The 21,386-nt window shown below is 42.7% G+C and overlaps 2 protein-coding genes across 3 annotated transcripts; one reads left to right on the plus strand and one right to left on the minus strand.

The window, feature by feature from the left end:
• On the plus strand, positions 1 to 9,513 carry lipib (lipase, member Ib). 2 transcript variants are annotated; one of them, XM_030398166.1, is made up of 10 exons: positions 1 to 676; positions 3,538 to 3,929; positions 4,324 to 4,432; positions 5,277 to 5,378; positions 5,512 to 5,601; positions 5,690 to 5,857; positions 5,945 to 6,034; positions 6,126 to 6,234; positions 6,897 to 7,070; positions 7,281 to 9,513. In XM_030398166.1, exons 1-10 carry the CDS (start codon positions 625 to 627, stop codon positions 7,363 to 7,365), a joined length of 1,371 nt encoding a protein of 456 aa, XP_030254026.1. In that variant the 5' UTR covers positions 1 to 624; the 3' UTR covers positions 7,366 to 9,513. The 2 variants fall into 2 exon arrangements, 1 of the variants encoding a protein (XP_030254026.1); XR_003981635.1 differs by lacking the exons at positions 6,897 to 7,070; positions 7,281 to 9,513 and adding an exon at positions 6,360 to 6,875 and having other exon boundaries at positions 6,126 to 6,329.
• Positions 9,514 to 10,271: 758 nt separating this feature from the next.
• Positions 10,272 to 20,685, minus strand: zgc:112982 (BCLAF1 and THRAP3 family member 3). Its single transcript, XM_030398116.1, has 11 exons — positions 20,436 to 20,685; positions 18,820 to 18,863; positions 18,029 to 18,700; positions 16,483 to 17,292; positions 13,176 to 13,345; positions 12,582 to 12,702; positions 12,285 to 12,357; positions 12,035 to 12,156; positions 11,391 to 11,490; positions 11,195 to 11,306; positions 10,272 to 10,800 (listed from the first exon to the last, which is right to left on the minus strand). Exons 2-11 carry the CDS (start codon positions 18,852 to 18,854, stop codon positions 10,787 to 10,789), a joined length of 2,229 nt encoding a protein of 742 aa, XP_030253976.1. The 5' UTR covers positions 18,855 to 18,863; positions 20,436 to 20,685; the 3' UTR covers positions 10,272 to 10,786.
• Between the last annotated feature and the right edge of the window lie 701 nt (positions 20,686 to 21,386).

A 21,386-nucleotide genomic window follows, 5' to 3' on the forward strand; every position in this document is an offset into this window, starting at 1 on the left:
CCAATGAAACACTGATCACATCCAGCTGAACTTACAGGTTGATTAATCTGATTGATTTTGGGGACATTGGTTCCTAACTCCTACCTCGTTTACGTAACCTGATTAAAGGCCTGGTCTCCTCTAATAAGTAGAGTTAATAAACACTTCTATAACTTGATTTAATGACCGTTTCCCCGACACACACTGAGGTCCATGAAGTTCATCTTGTGGAAACTTGTGGATTTCTTCATGTTTGAATATTGTTGGAAACATTCGGGATCACATAAGAACAAAACTTGTTGTTGTTGTTTGTTTTTGGACATTTTGATGCAGATTTCCTACATTTTATGATATTTAAGGTTAGTTTTAAAATCTTTAGAGGTTTGGAGTTAACTTTACTTTCTTTACGAGCTCGGCCGCCTCCCTCTCTTTTCTCCTCCCTTTCATCAAATCCTCTCATTAAATACTGTTCTCCATCCTTCTACATCCTCCCTGTGAGTGAAGACACCTCCTCCTCCCCTCCCTCCCTCCCTCCCTCTCACAACAATCCCTCCCTCCTTCACTCGCTCCCTCCTTCACTCTGCGTCCAGACCTCCTCGTCTCTCCTGTGCGACTCTTTACCTCGATCGTTCCCTCGACGTCAGGATGCGGCCCTGCAGACTCGCGGCTCTGCTGGGACTCCTCGTGCTCTGCAAAGGTAAGAACGACTCCAACACTTCAGCTGATGTGTGAAAGAAAACAACAACGACTGCTCCTTCTAAAGCTCCAGTCTTCTTACAGCTCCTTTGAGGAGGGAGGGATTGATCCTGCAAGAAACAGATAAAAATAACTGAGTTGTACTTTAAATAACCACAAACACACAATGTGAGTGTGTGTGACTGCGGACAGCTTAGTGCAGTGTAGGAAGCAACAGGTTATTTAAAAGTCAGCCACTCCATCTGCTCCACTTTGAGGTTTGGGAATGGAAAAGCCAGTTTCTGTGTGGAGTCTCTGAGCCAGTCGTCAGTCCTCCACAGGTTGCTGGTGTGTACGTTTGGGGCTGGATTGGGGCCATTTCCACGCTCCTGTGCTCGGGGCGGGGCGGCGAGGGGATGAGGTGTTTCTTTTATAGCAGCCTGATCCTATTGAGGGCAGTGTCGCACTCCTGTGTGCTGATTGCAGAGCAGAGAGGCCGGCCTCGAAAAGCAGCCATGTTTGAAACCGTACAGCAAACACACACACGCGATAAAACAAGTAAAAACATTTGCTTCTGCTCGATGGTTAGAAGCATTTTGTGGTGTTTTAATGTCACCACTCATCCTGTAGCTGGTTGGCTTTAACTTTAGCTGAAAACATTCTGAGTTTCTGAAAACCTCGATGGAGTTAACCAACAGAACATTCACTTCCAGAACTGCAGCTGCTCAGACAAACGGGCTTTCCCTGTTGAGAACGTTGAAAGCTGCTCAGAGGAAGCTGAAGCCAGAGGAAGTTAAACGTGACTTCCTCCAGATCTTCCTCTTCATCAGTCGCACAGTGTGTTCGTCTGGAAACTTCCAAGCTCCCGGATAGTTTGAACGAGGATAAGACGATTTAATCGCGCTGCTTGTTCTTACATCATACGTTATCGGACCAAGAGATCAAAGTTCCGATAATGAGTCTTTTTGAGCCCCAGTGCAACGTGATGTTGTAATTACACGGTGTGTTCAGTTTGTCAAATCGGATTTGAAGCCTGGCGCTCGTCCTGGGGTCTCGTGTTGAGCTCTGTCCCCACCTTTACTTTACGAGCCTCCATGATACCTTGTGGGAATCACGAGCGCCAAGTGCGTCCTGTCGCTTTAACAGAACCGGCGTTCTGCACGTGGAGAGCGACCAGGAATGACATGGACAGAGGCGTTAAAGGTGCAATATGTAAGAATTTAAGTTGGAACACCGGAGTTAGAACGCTAACCACCAACACTCCCCCGGTTCGCTGAGCTCACAGTCTGCACCACTAGCTGCACGGCTAATGTCGCTAATGGCGGTTCTGGTTAGCAGCAGTTAGCGGGTACTAGCGGGTGTGGCCACTTCTTACATACAGCACCTTTAAGTTATCTTTCTATTCATTGTTCCCATAGTCTCCTATGTTGTCTCCTGTCGCCCAAGCATTCAGATAATCTAATTTTTATTTTATTCCTCTTGATTTAATACAACAGAACTCTCTTTGAGACCTCTGATTTGCTAAATGTAGGACAGCGATGGTGCAAAACAGTGGACTCGTCTGAAGATCCCTCTGTTGTCTCGTGATAATACAGAACCAGCAGAGAGGTCCGACACTCTACTGCTCAGGAGGAAACTGAACCTGCAGCTCGCAGGCTGAAGACACTTTAAATCTTTTCTTTCTTCCCCTGACTGGAAGCTTAATCCTCCCATCACAGAGCTAACACCGACCGTCACTTACCAGACACAGAATTGATCTCAGCAGTTCCAGTCAGACGGACTTTGACCTCCGACTCAGACGCTGGACTTTTAACCCGTGCAGAGAGGATGAGGTGTTGGTGAGCAGAACTGGGTCAGAGGCTGAACCGTGTCGGCAAACACTGAGATAAACAGCCGACTGAAGGCTGCTGTTGTTTTAATTAGACGGAATTACACACGGGATCAGTTTTGTCTGTCAAATCTACATTTTAGATTCAAATTCAGTGATGATTTCAGTATTTACTGTATTTTAACACAAGTATTTTGGAGGTATTAGGACTTTACTGGAGTTTTTCCCATTTTCTTCTACTTTATACTTCTACTCCACTACTTTTATGTGATAACTTTAGTTACTAGTTACTTTTCTGATTACAGGCTGCCTGATTATTTTGTTATAACGTGTTTTTAAGTTTATTTGTGAGGATCTGTTGTTTGCCGTCTGCTGTATGGAAGCCCACTGCTGCCAGTAAAAGACAGGAAAAAAAAAATATATATATATATCTGGTGATAAAAAATAATCCAGTTGTTTTTCTTTCTTTGTTTGTACTGGCAGATATTAGCTTCTGTGAATTAGCGACTATAGCTTTCACATCAGTTCTCAGCTCTCGTTCTGAATAGAGTTGTCAAAAGTATCGAAACTCAAAAAAGTATCGATACTAAAATGTTGTATCCGGATACGATACTCATTTTCAAAAGTATCGTAAAATATGATGCCAAGTCCCCAGAAGCTGTGAAAATAAACAGAGCTGTGGCAGAGTACAGATGTATGGATCAGGTTCCTATTCACACCGTGGAGAAACCTGGGTTCCAACAACTTATTAAGCAGCTAAACCCAAGGTATGCTCTTCCCTCTCGGAATCATAGTTATCATAGTTATAGTTTCTGTTTTTTATTATAAATATTTAACGTGTGGTTCTGTTAATTGTTACATGTTGTAACAGAGGTTATTTTTGCATTTTTCTTGTTCATGAAAATATTTCTTTTAAATTTTGGGGTCTTTTTTTTATCCTTGTGGTATCGAAAATGGTATCGAATATTTTCCTGAGTATCGGTATCGAGTTGAAAATGTTAGTATCGTGACAACCCTAGTTCTGAAACAAAATGTCTTCCGTGTGGTGTTTCCAGGCCAGGATGAGAGCGCGGCGAGCGAGTCCTGCGACAACTTCACCGACCTCAACCTGACGCACTGCTTCATAGGAACCATCCTGTACGTCCGGCTGCTGCTCTACACCCGCTCCAACCTGGAGTGCGGCCGCGAGCTCAGCCACCACCACCTGTCCTCGCAGCCGCTCTTCAACCTCTCCCGCCCCACCGCCTTCGTCATCCACGGCTACCGGCCCACCGGAGCGCCCCCCATCTGGATCGACCACTTGGTCCACCTGCTGGCCGAGCAGGAGGACATGAACATCATCGTGGTGGACTGGAACCAGGGCGCGGCCAACCTCAACTACTACACTGCTGTGCTCAACACCAGGGAGGCGGCTCAGAACCTGACCGGCTTCATCCTGACCATGCAGGTGAACGAGCGTTTTAGCCTCTTTTAGCTCGTACTTTTGGTTTTTCAGCACTTTCACTGTTTGGTTTTCTTTTCTTCGTACCAAACAAACTTACCTGCTCAGCTGTAAACAAGCTGGTGAACAAAAAGTGGAACATTTAGCAGCTAAAGAGTCAGATGTTGGTGGTGGAGACCAAAAACTGAGCTAAAAGTTTGACTTGGATTCATCAGGTGGACACAAACTCGACTTCAGCGTACGATCATGTTGCTTTGATGTGTAAATATACAAGTTATTTCTGATAAATTAGCCATAAGAAATATATAAAATCGATCAATTTAAGCAGCTTCGGATAACGATATCGAACCCAGCGGTCACATGTTGTGTACCTGAATGTGTTGATGTTGTGTGTCTGCAGGAGGAGGGAGCCCCTCTGAGCTCAGTCCACCTGATCGGCGTCAGTCTGGGAGCTCACCTGGCCGGATTTGTAGGCGCGAACCTGAAGGGGAAGATCGGACGCATCACAGGTGAAAATAAAAGAGATATTCTTACTGTTTCTGTCTGTCACGTGTGTCTGGAAGCACATTTCTGACAGTTAAATAAAAAGAATAGATGAAAACGTAGTCTCAATGAAAGATAATCAGATGGTGAGTCATAATTGTGACGTAACGTCAGCGTTTCCATTTTTTATCCAATAATTATGGTTTTGATCTCATTATTTTGATTTTAAATGTAATTATTTGGACTATTTATCTCATAATTCTGACTCTGTTTTATAATTTTAGACTGTCTCCTAATTGTGACTCTTTAAATCTCATATCTATGATTTTAATCCCATAATTTAAATTTTTTATTTCATAATTATGACTATTTCTCATATCTTCAACTTTTTATCCTACAATTATGACTTTTTTCTTATTTAAATCTCTTTCTTCTAAATTTTTCATCTCATCATTTTGACTTTCTACCCTGTATTATAACGTTTTTCCTCATAATTTCAATTTTTCATCTAATCTCTTATTCATTTTAATCTACAAATTTCCATAAATATCATTAGGACGTCAAAATAATGTTTTTTTTTCTAATACAATTTTCCTCCAATCCCATAGTTTTTTCTCACATAATTTCGATTTTTCACCTGATATTTTTACATTTTTGATATATTTTAATCTTTGTTTATATGACTTTTACTTTATACTACTTTATTCACTTTATATTAATTAATTTTTACCATCTTATTCAAGTTTACATCTTTTTTTTTATTATCCAGCAGTAGTGGGTTTCTACATGTGTGCCTGTTAAATTCAAGTTCTGGTAAATATTTGATGCTAAACACATAAAAGCAAACATTAAAGGTGTCCGTCCCTTCAGGTCTGGACCCGGCGGGGCCCATGTTCACCAGCGCCACACCAGAGGAGCGGCTGGACCCCTCAGACGCCATGTTTGTGGACGTTCTTCACACCGACATGAACTGTGAGTCTGAAGTCACACAACGGAACACAGAGGAGACAAAACATCTGATTATACAGATGATATAATATGTGTGAAGTGGAGCATCACAGTCATACTTCAGTGTGCGGTTCTGTCTGTTCTGTCTGTTCTGCAGCGTTTGGACTCAGAGGAGCTCACGGTCACATCGACTTCTATGCAAACGGTGGAGCGGATCAACCAGGATGTCCCAAAACCATCTTCGCAGGTAAACTCACACACAGGAGCTCTCACACACTCATTAACACACACACACACACACACACACACACTCACTGCAGTTTCTCCTCCTGCAGGTAAATCGTATTTCGTGTGTGACCACCAGCGCTCGGTGTTCCTGTTCTTGTGCTCTCTGAACCGGACCTGCAGCCTCACCGGTTACCCCTGCTCGTCCTACAGCGACTACCTGGAGGGCCGCTGCCTTCAGTGTGAGGCCTTCAAGCCGGCGCCCTGTCCCGTGCTGGGTAGGTGCAGAAACACACGGCAGACGTCCACCGATCGCTGACTGTGAGCGGTGGACGTCTGATCACCTGTTCCCGTCTCACCTGCAGGTTATGACGTCAGCCAGTGGAGGGACACGCTGCTGAAACTGGGACAGACCAAAGTGTTCTTCAGCACCACGGCGACGCTGCCCTACAAGAGTGAGTCACACGCTGAGTGCTTTCTGCCCTAAACTGTTAAATCTACGTTGAGGTCTCTGTCTGATCATCAGCGCTGTCCTGTGTTTGTCAGAGCTGAACTACAGAGTGGACATGGTGACCTGGAACCAGTACCTCCGCTGGGGGGTCGTCTACATCCGGCTGCACAGCGGCAGAACCTTCACAGAGGCTCGAATAGACCAGTAAGTCTGTCAGGGAGAACATCTGGAGCAGCAGGCAGAGGGAGGACCACACATCTGGCTCCTGACCGAAGAAGAAGAAGATGAAACAAAAGCTGCAGGCTGACGTTATATTACTGTCAGCAGATCAAAACCAACGTCTTAATCTGAATTACTGAGATAATATGAGATAATTCTGCATTGAAATGTCCAAAAACAACTGGACCTTAGTTTTATATTTTTTGTTATACTTAAATTATCAGTGTGTTTCATTTGGTCGCTGTAACTTCAGGAGAGTCAGAGTGAGGAAGTCGGAGAACGAGACGAAACAGAACAGAAGAAAAGAACTTTAAAACATGACACGTCTCGTCAGATAGCAGTGAGCAACAACATGAACCGAGCAGACTCTGGTTCTGGTTCTGGTTCTCTGTCTCCTCTAAAGTAAAGTACATTTCCCCTCCAGCTCCAGTCAGCAGTCGACATTACATAACAGAACCACTCCGACTTCCCGGATCACTGCTGCAGTCAGGCTGATAAACAGGAGTGAAGATAAATCCACTTTTAAATCCCACAAAGTTTAAATGTGTTCCCTGAGCTCTCCTCCCGTCGGTAACAGTTCTGGGTTGGATCAGAATCTGACGAGACTCCTTCGTCCTGTTTCTGATTCTCCTCCTCTTCTCTCGCAGTAAGCTCCTCCGGTTCGAGCAGTACACCTCCACGCGGCTGCTCGCCCAGTTCGACGAGGATCTGCAGCCGGTCCAGAAGATCTCTATGCGCATCAGCACCGGCAACGTGATCGGACCTCGGTACAAAATCAGACTTCTGCGGATTCGCTTCACGCCGCTGGATCATCCCGAGAGGTCGGTCCTGAACACAGTGCTGTTTGTTCAATCTGTCGTTAAATTGGACTTTTACTTTCAGCATTGTAATGTATTAAAACAAAATGTAAGAAAAGTCTCTTGTGAAACTTTTTCATTGAGGCGTCAGGAAAATACATTTGAGGAAATTTGGAAGAATTAAAAAATATACATTCCCCCAAAACGCCGTTCTTTTTGTTTCCTCTCCGTCAGACCTCTAATGTGCCGGTTTGACATCATCGTGGAGGAGAACATGGAGGTGGCGTTTCGACCTTTACCCTGCAACTCCAACCCCTGACCACACAGACGACTTCTTCTCCTCCTCCTTCTTCTTCTTCTTCTTCTTGTCCTCACACAAACCCAGACGTCCTCTGGGAGCCACTGGGGACCTCCAGGGGCCACAGGAGGAGCTGCAGCCTCCTCACAGGACGATGACATGACCGGTGTTGAGTTTATTGGGTTATGAGTGACTCACGTTAAGCTGTGAGATTTTGAACGAGAGCGACGAGATTTGTAACGGGATTATGGAATAAGCTGCAGCAGAGAGACGTTCATCACGGTGAGACAACAGTTCTGTTGTCGATGTTCAGTGTCTGTTTGATCTCTGACTGCATTTTCACCAAAAAAACATTTTATATGTAACTGCAGTGAAACTGAAAGTGTGTTCACAGGTTTTGGGAGAAAAGTAGTTTAAAGCCTTCGTGGCTCCAGAAGAAGCTGCATGTAATCTTTTTAATGATAAGCTGCCTCCTGTGAGGATCAGGTGCGATAACCACAACATCTCCAGACTCCCTTAACAAATCACACAATTCTAAGAGTTGATGAGTGAAGACAAACTCTAAAAAACATTTGATAGTTTGCTAAAGCAAATTCTAAATCATTGGTGCCTTCTTGTAGATTCGGCATTCAATCAAAACATATTATTTGTTTGTTTCTCTGTAAAAAGTGTCAGTTTGTGGCAGCATGTCTGTGCTAAAGTGCTAAAGTCTGACCTGCCAACACAGCAGCTGTTTGAACACACTGTTTACACTGATTTCACCATTTACACTCCATTTATGAAAGAAGACGACAAATTATTGATGCTGAACACGTCACATGTTACAAGTACAGGAAACAGTAACCGATATAGGCTACTTCTTGGTGAAAGTCACCAGACTCCCTTGAAAAATTGCTCAATTTAGTGAGTTGTTGAGTTAGGAGACACTTTATAACTCTGTAAAACGCTGTCTTTGACAAATTATTAATTATTTGGACCTTCTATAAAATTCGGCATGTTATAAAATAAGAATTTTGTTCCTTGTAAAACTGTAGGTCTGTCGCAGCTAAGCTTTTCTTTTACCTTCCAACATTAAGCAGCTGTTTGAACTCACTGTTTACACTGATTTCACCATTTACACTCCATTTATGGAATAAGACAACATTTTATTAACATACTGAGCAAATTCAGGAAACAGTAACTCATATAGGCTACTTCTCTGTCGCCTGTGGAGAAAGTCACCAGACTCCCTTTAAAAATCACTCAATTTTGTGAGTTGTTGCGTTAGGAGAAACTTTATAAACTTTGTAAAACACTGTCTCTGACAAATTCTGAATTATTTGGGCCTTCTTGTAAATTCGGCAAATCTTCTACATTAAGTTATATAATTTCTTACTGTAAAAATGTCTGTTTTCTTAAGTGACGTACGTGTTTACCTGCATGTGGCAGAGATGTCACAATTTATTCCGCACGTTACACTACATTACCCACAATGCAACACCGCCACTGAGTGACATCACTGGAGGCAGTCCTCTTTAAACTACTTCTTACCCTTTAACTAATTTTTGACTGGACACAATTTTGTTTCTTTTCTGTTATAAATTTGTAACAGAGTTTTAAAAAGAAAATCTTGGAAGTCTCTGATCAGTTTCAGTGCAGTTTCAAAGCCTGACAGAATGCAGCCTCTTCTCTCTCTGTGTGCCTTCTAACGGCAGCTCTCAACCTTTTTGGTTTGCATCCCTCCACAACCAAAGTGAGCTGCAAGAACTTTAAATAAAAACCAAAGGAGTCAGTTTAAGGAAAAGTAATCTGGTCGCACAGCGGGGGGTCTGAGAGCTGCTGCTGCCTCGACACTGACGCTGCTATGACGTTCGTCCACAGCAGTACGTAACCAGTCATAAGCTGTTTTAACTGCAGTCGTCTTGTTTTAATGTGTGACGCTGTAAAATGTGAGTTTTATTCTGAAAGGTAGCAAAGGAATGCTGTTTGTAGCTTGTTTAACTTTGATCTTTCAGGTTTTTATGGATTTGAGTGTCAGTAAATGAGTCATAATGTGACTGTGGACATTAAACTGAGCAGCCAGCACAAACTCTTCCTCATGAAAACTGTTGTGTTGTAAACCTGTTCTGTTGTCTTTTTCTATGATGTATTTTTTACCCGTGCTTTGAAATAAATGTTCATTTCAAATGATTTGAACAAACAACTGATTCATTTAGCAGCTGTTCGAACACACCGTCTCTGATTTAGACTCAATTTATGAAACATTTTACTGACGGTAAACATGTTAAACATGACAAATACAATAAACAATAACCAATGTAGAAAGTCACCAGACTCCCTTCAAAAATCACTTGATTTTAGAGCTGTTGCTTTGGGAGGAACTTTAGAAACTTTGTGAAACACTGTCTGACAAATTCTTGATTATTTGGACTTTATTGTAAATTCAGCATTAAATGTTTTATTTGTTATTTTCCTTGTAAACAATAGTTTGTCACAGATAAAGCTTTTCTTACCCAACATTTAGCAGCTGTTTGAACTGATTTATACTCAATCTATGAAACATTTTATTGAAGGTAAACATGTCAAATTTGACAAATGCAGTAAACAGTTACCAATATAAGATACTTCTTTGAGAAAGTCTCCAGACTCCCTTGAAAAATCACTCAATTTTGTAAGTTGTTCAATTAACAGAAACTTTAAAAACATTGTGAAAAGCGGTCTGATAAATTCTTAATCATTTTGAGCTTCTTGTAAATTCGGCAAATCTTCTTTGTTAAATTTCTTCACTAATCTTGAGAGATGATTGGAATAAATTGAACTCACACACATACAAATTAGCTTAAATTATTAAATTGTATGTACTTAACTGAACATCAAAGAAACTGCACTTCACTCCTGATTATTAGCAACACGTTCCACTTTGAAACATAAACAACACTCAGACGAAATCAAAAAGACAAATGTTTTATTTGTTCAGCAGTTTTGTCGGGTGTGACTGACAGAAGGCTGGTGAAACAACACACACGGAATTACAGTGAGACTGAAGAAAATCATCAGGAATCAAGAAAACATGATATCGATGTTCATGTTGAACAACAAGCAGCAATTAAAGTAGTAATGAACTTAACAGTCTCTGTTTCAGCAACGGTACAGTTTTAAACCGTCAGACCAACATCATCTGGATTAACAGTGACTGATTAAAAAAATCAGAACTACTGTTTTTAATCAAGACGATGTGTGGAGACATCAACAACAGAAAGACAAACAAAGATGGAAGGACAGAAGGTACAGAAGGATTCACATTCAGTTACAGTTTGACACCAAACGTCACCAACGTTGTGCTGATGATCAAAACCAACAGGGAACAATTCAACCGGACAAAAAACTTCCTTTTACTCTGCTGGTTTGTACGATCAGTATTAAAATTTATCAACAAATTAGCAGCATCCAAACCTTCCAGTGTTCACCAGCTCGGACCTGTGAATGTAGAGGACAGACAGAAACAGCAGAGGTCAGAGAGATCGGGGTCAGCGTGCAGACAATAAGAGAGGATCTGTGAGAGCAGAAAGACGAGGACCGGAGCAGCTCAGGTATGATTAGACGCTGAGCAGCTGGAGGGCGGGAGAACCTCCTTAAAACACCAACGTGTCAGCGGGTCAGAGGGAATATTCCACTACCCATCGACCTGAGCATGAGGCTACAGCGGGCCTGTTACGCAACGGAACAAATCTGACTAAATGTGTCACACTGAGCCCGGGATAGTCGCTGCACGCAGGGCGGGACTGATCCGCCGGCCACACCTCCAACAGCTCAGTGACCAGAATGTAAACATTTCTTTAAACCTGCAATTACTCCAGAGGTGTGAAGCTACCTGCAGGGTTGTTGCGGTTGTTCCCGCGCCGTATTGGTCCGAGCCGGTGGCCGAAGCGATTGTTCCTGCGCTGGGGGCCGGTGTTCGATCTGTAGGCTCCTCTCCTGGGTCCCTGCAGGAGGACAAACGTGAAGTTTCACTCTGATTGTTCTGAGTCGTCTCCATCAGATGGATCACGTGACGCTCTCACACTCACCATGTTGCCTTCTCGTCTCCTGCTTTGCTCGTCGGGCCAGTTGGAGAATCCTTCGTCCTCCATCAGAGCCATCTCGTCACTGTAGTCTATATCCGGCTCACTGACACAAACACAAGTCTAGTTAATTAATGCAGCAAGAATAAATGATTTCACTTCCTCTTGTTCTGAGGAGCATTCAGAAGCAAAACATGACAAACAAACACCAAAACAAAGCCACAAAACAACAGTTATACATTTGTGTAACCTTCCACAGCCGACAATAAATTAATATGAATGTTTTGTTTGTTTCTATTAAAGGTTATCTCACTGAAAAAGTACCAAACCCACATGAGCCAACAGGACGATGCCTTCAATACTACAAAATACTCCTAGATATTTAAATACAAGCTTAATGAATCATCTTATATAACATGTATAATAACAATCTAATCAGAATACTGTTTATTTATCACAGCACGTTTTCCACTCAGTCAAGTATTCAGGATTAAACTCATCATATTCATGATTCTTCACATGTAAAAGACAGAATATGGTCAGTTTGGTAACTTCCCTGTAATCTAAATGTTGAATTAGGTGCAAAAAGCGAAGAAGAAGAAGAAGAAGAAGAAGAAGAAGAAGGAGAAGAAGAAGCAGTTCAGTTTCACCTGACTGGCCCCAGGGGGCGCTGCGACATACTGTTCCCTGATATGGTGACTTTAACGCCCTCCAGCCTCTCCTGCCGCCTCCTCTCCAGGTCGTGCCTCAGGTCCCCCGGGCCTCGCACCGGCTGCGAGCACATCATCAATCAGATCAATATGAAAATCTAATCATAGAGCATTTCCACTCTATCATCAGCATCCACTGCCATTCAGGATGCCGACACAGGATTTAAAGAAAGAGTTTCTTGTTATTCACCTGCAGGGGTCCCAGTCTGGAGAACAGAGGCTCATCGTCATCAAGCAGCGAGTTCATGTTTAAACTGAAGCCTCTGCAGAAGAGCGAAGACAAACAACAGTAAACACACAGCTAATAAAACAACATGAAATGAAAAAACTAAATAACAGACCAGACTTCATCTACTACCAGAACATCACTCGTCTTTTCAACAACCAGCATCTGACCAGCTAAAAATATTTGCATCTTCACAACCAGAAACAAGGGAATGAGTTTGTTTATGAACATGTGCGTCATGTCTGCCACCGTGTGACGTACCGGTTGGAGCTGAACCGCTCGTCCAGCGTCAGCTCCTCCGTCTCCTCTTCAGGGAAGCCGCCTTTCTGTGGAGCTGAGAAACGCTCGTTCAAGGTGACACCGCCGTCTCTGAAGTACTGCTCTGTGAACGCAGACGACAAAAACCTTCAAAAGGGAGATTCAGGTGTTTTTAAATCTGTAGACTTTAGAATAACAACATAAACAGTGAATAAGATGTGGAATTCAGAGTATAGTATGAGATAATAGGAATATAGGAATTCTTAATTTTCAGCTATCTACTGGTACAGGTGAAATTATAGATGATAAATATGGACGCTTATAAAAAGCCAAATTACTTTCAAGGACTTAAAAGATTAAAATAGCTGCTGGTTTGTGATCCACCAATGAACAGAGAGAAGAAAGACAGAAAGAACACAATACCTGTTCAACAAGTGTTTGTATTTTGGTCAATAAATAACTGGATACAAATTCTACGTTGAAGGAGTTTAAGAACTTTTATATTATTATGTAGCCGTGTTGTGAAATGGCTAATAAGTCAGGATAGAGTCCAAACACTCAGAGATGTAACATAGATTTGCGTGTATGTGTGATGACCTTTGACGTGGTGCACCAGCGTGATGATTTCCTGGGCAAAAGTCCCGGTGTGCGTGGCGGTCTCCCGATATGTCCCAGAATGCTCCAGCATGGGCAGGAAGTCCAGACGCTGGCGACCGACGTTGACCAGGTCCAAGGAGAGCTGCCTGTCTGAGGAGTAACACAGCGAGCTGCAGAGGAGAGAGAAGAAGAATGAAACCGGCCAAGAGTGAAATCTGTTCTTCTGATTTAGTGCAAAGAAAAGTGACTGTAAGATTCATTTACCAGATGTTGTGACAGGAAGTAAACCAGTTTATCTTTTTAATGACAGATACGCTGCGTTGCTCACTTTGTGTATTTGTGTATGATGGATTTACTCCTTAGAAAGTTTTAGTCTGAGTCAGTTTTAAAAGGCTGTAATTACTGTAGCCTGAGAAAACAAAAACAGAATTCTAGTGAACTCGGTGTGAGCATGAATACTTTTGTCCCTGACATATCTGAGTGAAGAAAGATAAACAGAAGCAACACCTTTACCTTACCAAACAAACTTACCTTCCATGAGTTCCACAAACTCCATCGTTTACAACAACTACACGTTGAGCCTTGACACTACACACAATCAGACAACTCATAATCTCCATTTGGATATTTAAAAACAGCTTAAAGAGGAAGATGCAGGAGACAGAGAAAAGTTACCCCCTCTGCTTTAACAGACAGGTGAGTTAAACGTTGGGTGAAAGTTCACACTTCTTTTCTCGTTTGATCCGTTAACTCTTCAATTTGGCGCCGTAACATTGGGCAGACTCCAGATGTGTTATCTGAATCCTCAGATGAATACTGCTGACATTTTCACGAGTCACCTTCAGTCGTCCTCGATCAGTGACGACACTTTGGTCCGACTCGCCCCGAACAGTTCCTCCAGGATGTGACGCAGCCGCTTGGCTTTGAATTTGCTGTGATCAGTTTATGAGATATTTTTAACCAAGACGTCAATTTCTCCTCTTAACAGCACTGATGACTCTTCGATCTCAAAATGGGCCAGCGTGGAAAATCAGTCATGAGTTTAACATCTCTTTTTGTCAGTGTGGTGATGAACTTCTGCTTTCAACAGCGACAGTGATTCCGGCTGTCTTGTGTGAGAAGCACGTCGCTTCAACTTCCTCCATTTTTCAGCGCTGAACACTGATATTTCTGGTCACGGCTTCTTTCTCCGATGACAGCAGTGATATTTGCAGTCATGGCTTTGATTTCTCCAACTGATGGCGCTCATGAGGCTACGATTTCTTTTTCAATCGATGTATTTGTTCTTGGCCTCAATTTCTCCTTTTAACTGCAGTGAAGTTTCTGTTCACGGCTCCAATTTCTGCTTTGAATTTATATTCTGCCAAGTTTTTACGCGGCAGCCACATCTGTCTTCTTCACCAGCTGCTTTGGAGTGTAAAAGAGATTCACTTCAATACAATCAGCCGTAGATGATTGTGTGTTTTTTCATCCTTCAGTCCATCAAATGTAGCAAACTGGACAAAAACAAGACTTGCTGGTTGTTCATGTTTGTCTGAACTTCGATGTGTCTCAGCATTCACACAGTGGACATGCTTTAAATCTTCGTCCCAAAATAAGTTTGCGATTAAATAAGCAGTCGTTCCAGATTTCAGTGTTTGGCCAATAAAGGCAGAACCTCTTCTGAACTCGTGCCGGAGCACTTTTGTCTCCACTTCCTCCCACGCAGCACATCACAGACCTTGGTTTGGCATGTGGACAAACAACTCTCGTCAAGCACAAAAATGCTCTCATCTTCCTGTAAAATATCTTGATTTATGCCATTGAAACATTTCAAACATGCTCCTCTTCATCTCAGAGCACTTCCTTCCTGAAATGACCAACTCTGAACACAGAACAGGTCACACTGTGTAGCCATATCGCCAACAGCGCTGCTTAATATTCTTCGTGTCCGCTGTGTGACTTCCCCTTCTCAAACAAGAGCAGTAGACATTTCCTCCCTCAGTTTCAGCATTATTGGGTTTTTATTTCGTGATCCAGCTTCACAAACAACAACTCCAGTTTCTTCGAATGAGCCAGAGACTCGAAAATGCCGCCTGTGGAAATCAGCTCACGCGTGGCATCAATCAGGAGGTGGTTAAACACAAAATGAGCAGCATAGAAATCGTCCCAAATACGAGAGCTTTGTAGAAACGTGCTGTTCATCAGCAGACTGCAGAAATGTTTCTTCAGGTCTTCGACATACAAAAACACTTAAGTGAGTGATGACATTTCGCAGCATCTCTTCAAACCAACTTCTCCGACAGGTTATGTTTACAGGCTTCATGTCACGGTCCATTTCTGCTGCCTCGTCACTTCACTCTTCACTCTTCACCTTGATTTCAAAGTTTCACTTCTTCTGAAACCTTCGCACAACACACAAGGAAATCAGAAGGCCAGTGGTGATTGTAGGGTTACGCCTGCTTGCATTGGTTGGCTGGCCTCTGATTGAATCCTGCCAGAGCCACCGTTCATATCGTCCTGTCGATCTGCCTCCTTTTTTGTTGAGAATTAAAGGAGGGATGAAAACATCCTCATTACGATGCCTTGTGTCTGTCCAGTGTTCTCCTTCATTATCTTGATTTGTCGAGTTTTCAACTGGCCAGTCAGTGGAGAACTCAAACTGTGGCTTCAGTAAGTGATACGGTATTGAAGGTGATGTGCGCTCCTGTATCTTACATTGGGACTGAATTCCAGGTCCTTCATCATCAGTGCATAATCACAAAGGCAATGTGAGAAATCTTGACTCAGTACATTTCCAGTTCCAATTCTTTCAGGCAAGTTTCGACTTGATGTTTGTCTCCCGTACTGAAATCTCTATGAAGATTGATTCCGGCTCCAAAGACACTCCACTTCTCTTCAGTGATGCAACTCTTTAGGAAACACAAGTTGTTTCTCTGGGCTTCTAGGGTAGAACTAGCTTGTGTTCCTTCCTGGAGTCAATCCACAGGTTTTCATGTGAGGGCGACATCACCTTTGGATGATTTTTTCTTGCAGTAACTTCTCTGCAAGGCTTCCCGATTGTACGATATATTCTGGTAGATGCTTGTAACAGCAGCGCCTTACGAGGAAGCACGTTTTCAAACTGAGGCGCACATTTTGGCAGTTTTATCCAAACTGCAACACAGTCAAGATACGAGAAAATTAATGTCCTCTTCTTCTCAGTTTCTTCGATCATCCTCCACTCTCCACATGACGATGTGGTGACTTTCATCTTCCCGTCACTGAAGAGAAGTGTGAACCTTCACCTCTCACCCCTGATAATTTGATTATAAAAAAAATACTCTACCTGTTTTGGTTTACGGGTCGACTCATGTCCACTTTGATGGTGAGAGTTTCCTCCGTTACAACAGTCACGTTATTGGTTTTCTGATCGTTCCATTGGTGCAGCCGTTGACGGGGCATTTTAGGGTCCAAGTCAATCTTTGGTAGATGCCGGTCCAGACTTCCAGGCCTGTCATGTTTCCACTCTTGAAGCCTCGTTTCTTCTGCCCAGTCATCCTCCTGTTCAGCGGGATCCTCATAACTATCTTCCCTTACGGGTCGGTACCCTGGTCTTTGCTCTTCACGAGGAGGATCTTGGTATCCCTGGGAGGATTGCTGAAAGTGTTGTTGATTCCTTTGCGGTCCAGTCTTTCCACCCTGGCCGCGAATGCTCCTGCCTCTCATGGGGCGAAAACCTCCCCTCCCCCTGAGGTTCACGGGACCATCTCGATTACCATATCTCATAGTGTTTGGTCTGTCTTGTGTCGTGGGGCTCCTCCGAGTTTCATAATTGAAATCTCTCCACTTATCTTGAAAATTATGTCCTCTTGCGCCTTCCCGATCATCCGATCTGCGGTCTGGTGTCCTGAATCGCTCCTGAGAGGAGCTCACTGGACGGGGGCTCCTCTGACGTTCAAAGTCAGGGTCAACATCTCTGCGACCGTCAAACTGTTCCCACCGTGATGGTGATCTGCTGTATGCGATGCCGTGATCATGTTCAATGACGAGTGGTCCCGAGTGCCCAACGTCTCCACGAGGAGAGTCTCCTCCAAACCCATCTCTGGGCGCGTCCACTGAGAAACGCTGTTCCCCAAAGTCCTCCTCATTCCTGTACCTGTGGCAGCATAAGAGGAGGTGACACGGTTCAACAGTTATTCATGGGACTGTCACATCTTCACATGTGGTTTTACATTTACACCTGAAATTAGCTTTGGACCAATCTCACAGTCCTAATCAGATACGTGTTCTATCATCACTGTTTTTGCCATTGGAACTAGGGGTGGGACAAATGGATCGATACAGCAATATATCGTAATGCTTCCTCTTGAGATATGATGATCAATACACTGTCAACAAATATCGATATTCTTATGAAAACATGCAACAGATTCCCCTGACAATTTGACCCGGTACGCTGATGGACATGGTTAAGTTGCTGTCAGTGAAGGGAAGTCAGACGCATCATCATTTTATCTCACTTATATCGTGACGTACTGTTAGACAAATGTCACTGTACTACGGATTTTACTGTATCGTATAACTCTGTGATTCCCACCTCTAATGATTTCATTTGCATTAACAATTAGACTATGTTCAACAGAAGCCATGCAGAGATTTTTAAGTATCAGTAGAAATTGCAGAACTGTACAACTCTAAGCCATGCAATATGTGTTAATCTAAGTTTAAGCCATGCAATATGTGTTAAACTACTATTTTACATTATGGAAAGTAAGGCATGTTGACAGTGAGGAATTGTGCTCTATAGAAATTACGAAAGATGAGAATCCTCCGCATTCTTCGTTTCCTTTTTCCCTGCGATAGTGCGGCAAAGTCTTTTGCTTTAAATTTACCCAAGATGATTGCCGTCATCCATTTCTCTCCGTTGCCTTTTAAACGGCGGGTTCCTCTCCTGATGTGACTCCTCTCTTTGTCTGCCTCTACCAGGACCCTGTGTGTTCCTCCTTCCTCTGTCCCAACCTGCTCCCCTTCTTTGGTCATCTGACCTCACATTTGGACTGAGGTCTTTGAACCTCCCTCGACCTCGGCCCTGCTCCTCCCTCCTCCAGCCCACCCCCGGCTCTCTCTGCTGGTGGTCTGAGTGAGACCTCGGTGTCGGCGGCAATCTTTCCCTTGTCAACCTCGGAGGCGACTGCGACGGCCTCCCTCTATTTTCAAAACTCTGGAAGTGCTCTCTAAACCCTTCTCTGCGTCTGTCTCCATCTCCTCCTCCATCATGTGGGAGCGGGGAAAGCCTCCGGTTATCATAGCCCATCACATCACGGTGAGGTGATGGCCTCCTGCGATGGAAATCCTCCTGGTTTGGGTGACGCTGATGGCCAAAGTGGCGGTCATCTGAGAAAAGAGGGGATCTTCTCTGGCCTTCTGGGTACGAATCTTCCCTAAAGTAATCCAAGTGTTCCTCTGGATCTTCTCTGAGGCGCTGTTTCCTGTCTAACTCGTCCCCGTCCAGCCCTGCAACAACTTTGTAAGGATCAAAGTCAGGTTCCTCCCATGGAAACCTCCTGAAAAAGTAAATAAGAAAGATTCCCATGTATCAATAAATCAGCATTCCCACGAGTTTAAAGTTACACAGATCTTGTAGGACATAATTATGAATACGAAATATAGGAAATGTATTTACCTGTAACGCGGTGATCTCGACCGTGGTCTTGACATTCTGTCAACCTTTAAGAAAAGAAGACAACACCTCACATTACAGGCAGTTCCAACTAAATTACTGCATCTACTCATGTTATACAGGAGGATCATTTTATGGAGGATGACTGATGATTAACTACTTTAAACTGTTTCTGTCAACAGGGACAAAGGTCTCCCCTGGGTAGGCTCCAGTCACCTGTTTTATGTCATATTGTGCAGGATAAATTGAGCTGGGCAGGTGGACAGAATCTGGGCTGGTTTACACTGAGTGGGGCAGGTAACAGGTCCTGACATCATGACTGGAGGCTTGGCATGCACGTTGTAACCCCCACAAAAACAAGTTAAACTGGATGTGTAGGATGACATCACTAAACCTGCTGTAGTGTTCAGGTTTTATAGGTGTGCAATGTAAAACAGTTAGGAGGGCTACCATGACATTTAGATGTAGGCCTATTTTTAAGTCCTATGTTTACATTTGTATTTGTTCATATTAGTGCAAAACAGGCTTGTATGTTGAGTTACTGGGGGGAGAAGAAAAACAACACAGCAACAACAAGAACACACAGCAAATGTCAATATGGGTCATAAAGAGCTGCTTTATCTGAGGAGGACGTGCTGAAAAAGTCAGTGCACCTTTAAATGTTAATAACATTTTCATGATTATCTGGATAATATCACGATTCACAATAATGTTGGATGGGATAATCGTGACATGAAATTGTCATATCGCCCAGGTGTGTCCATGTGTGGACTTTAGGTAATTGTCAACGCCTTTGTGAGGAACCACAATACTGTTGGTTTTCTTTATCAATTAATTTGGATTGCTAATTATAGGTAATATTCAGGCTTTTGTTATGAATTTGGACAGAATTTGGAAAACTTTTTGGCTGGATAACTTCAAGCCAATCTGGCAACGGCCTTTCCAAACAGTTCTACTAACATGAGAACCTTTGTAAAAGTAGAACTCATTGAAGAGCTGTTGTGTTTAAAGGTGTGCTCTGTAGTTTAGGAGAAACAAAAGTCTTTGTTTTCATGACTGAATATAACTTTTACTGTGTTTACATGTGGCGGACCCTGCCATCTTTCTAGATTCAAACAGTGTTCTGGGACCTTATTTTCCTCTGACAACAGCTTAATTCACTGACAGTAAAGATAAATATTTCTGAGTTTGTATTATTACCTCATTAATATTGTAAATACTACAATCCTGAGTGCCCTTTAAGCTTCAGATAGCTGACTTAATAAACGGATTTAAGTGCAGGACAGGCAGTAATGATGATTGACATCGACTTACAGGATATTATTGATTAGCAAATGAATACTGATTGCACATTGATCGATTTTCCCTAACCAGAGTGGCATGTGAAATAAAAACTTCACATTTTGGTTTGGTGGACTATATAACACCTTAGCTCGTGTTATTTAGTTAGCTAATTACGGAGAAGACATGCCAATTTTAGCTAAACACAGTGTAGAGTTCAGTTGGGACGCATTCCCTGAATATTTGTTCCATTATTAGTCCAAGCGACCTAACTTGTGGCTGGCTAACGCTAAAGCTAATTAGCAGCTAGCTAACGTAACTGTAAGCGGTTAACTCACCTTCGTCCACGGCGCGCGCCAGGCTAGCGCGGCTAACGTTAGCTAAAGCGACGATAAGCACAGCAAAATATCGCAAAATTACAGTTTATATTGTTAGAATATCACCCTGTTTATGACCAGATATATACAGAAGACAGCTAAATGCGTTGCGTTGTCCAATAAAGTCCGTTAGAACTGGTGTTGACATGAACTAGCTTACGATACGTGAGCTCCGCAAACCGAGCTCGGAGCTTCCGGCCTAGTGCTTTCAAAATAAAACTCAGTTCTGTCCACTCAGCTCAACAAAATAAAAACAAAAACACCAGACAGTTCTATAAATTAATAAAATAATAATATATTAATTTGCAACTGTTCTCTTAATTATCAATAATGATTTACAATAGCCAATTTATTCTGAAAACGTTGCTGTGTGTCAATACTGAAAAATTACATTAAATTTAGAGCTTCCTGTTATAGTTAATGTCTGGATCTATGGAGGAGTGTTAATGCCAGGAGGAGGAAAACACAGAGAGGAGGAAGTGTTTGTTGTCATTATGCACAAGAGAGAATTAACTTATAATACAGTTCTGCAGGAAAAAAAGTCAAAATGTTGAGAATTAAGTCAAAATGTTGAGAATAAACTTGACATTTAAAGATTGAAGTCGACCTTTTGAGACGACACCCAACAGCACATATGACTGCCTCAACAAAATACCTTGGTGAAACTGTAATTAAGTAACAATTAAGTTATTTCTCTAGCTCATAAACACAGCATACTGTTCATTATTAGGACTTGTGTCAAAAACTGCATCAACGCAGAAGGAAAACACACACAAGCTTGGAAGAGGCGGCTGCACAAACACTGGATTTCGACTATTTCTTGAAGTGCATTTTGAAAAACACTTCCTCCTCTTATCTTTCTGTCTCACCCCTTATCGCCCTTATACTCTTCCATATAGGATTCACTTAATT

This window comes from Sparus aurata, chromosome 19 (genome assembly GCF_900880675.1).
Source record: "Sparus aurata chromosome 19, fSpaAur1.1, whole genome shotgun sequence".
Lineage (NCBI taxonomy): Eukaryota > Metazoa > Chordata > Actinopteri > Spariformes > Sparidae > Sparus > Sparus aurata.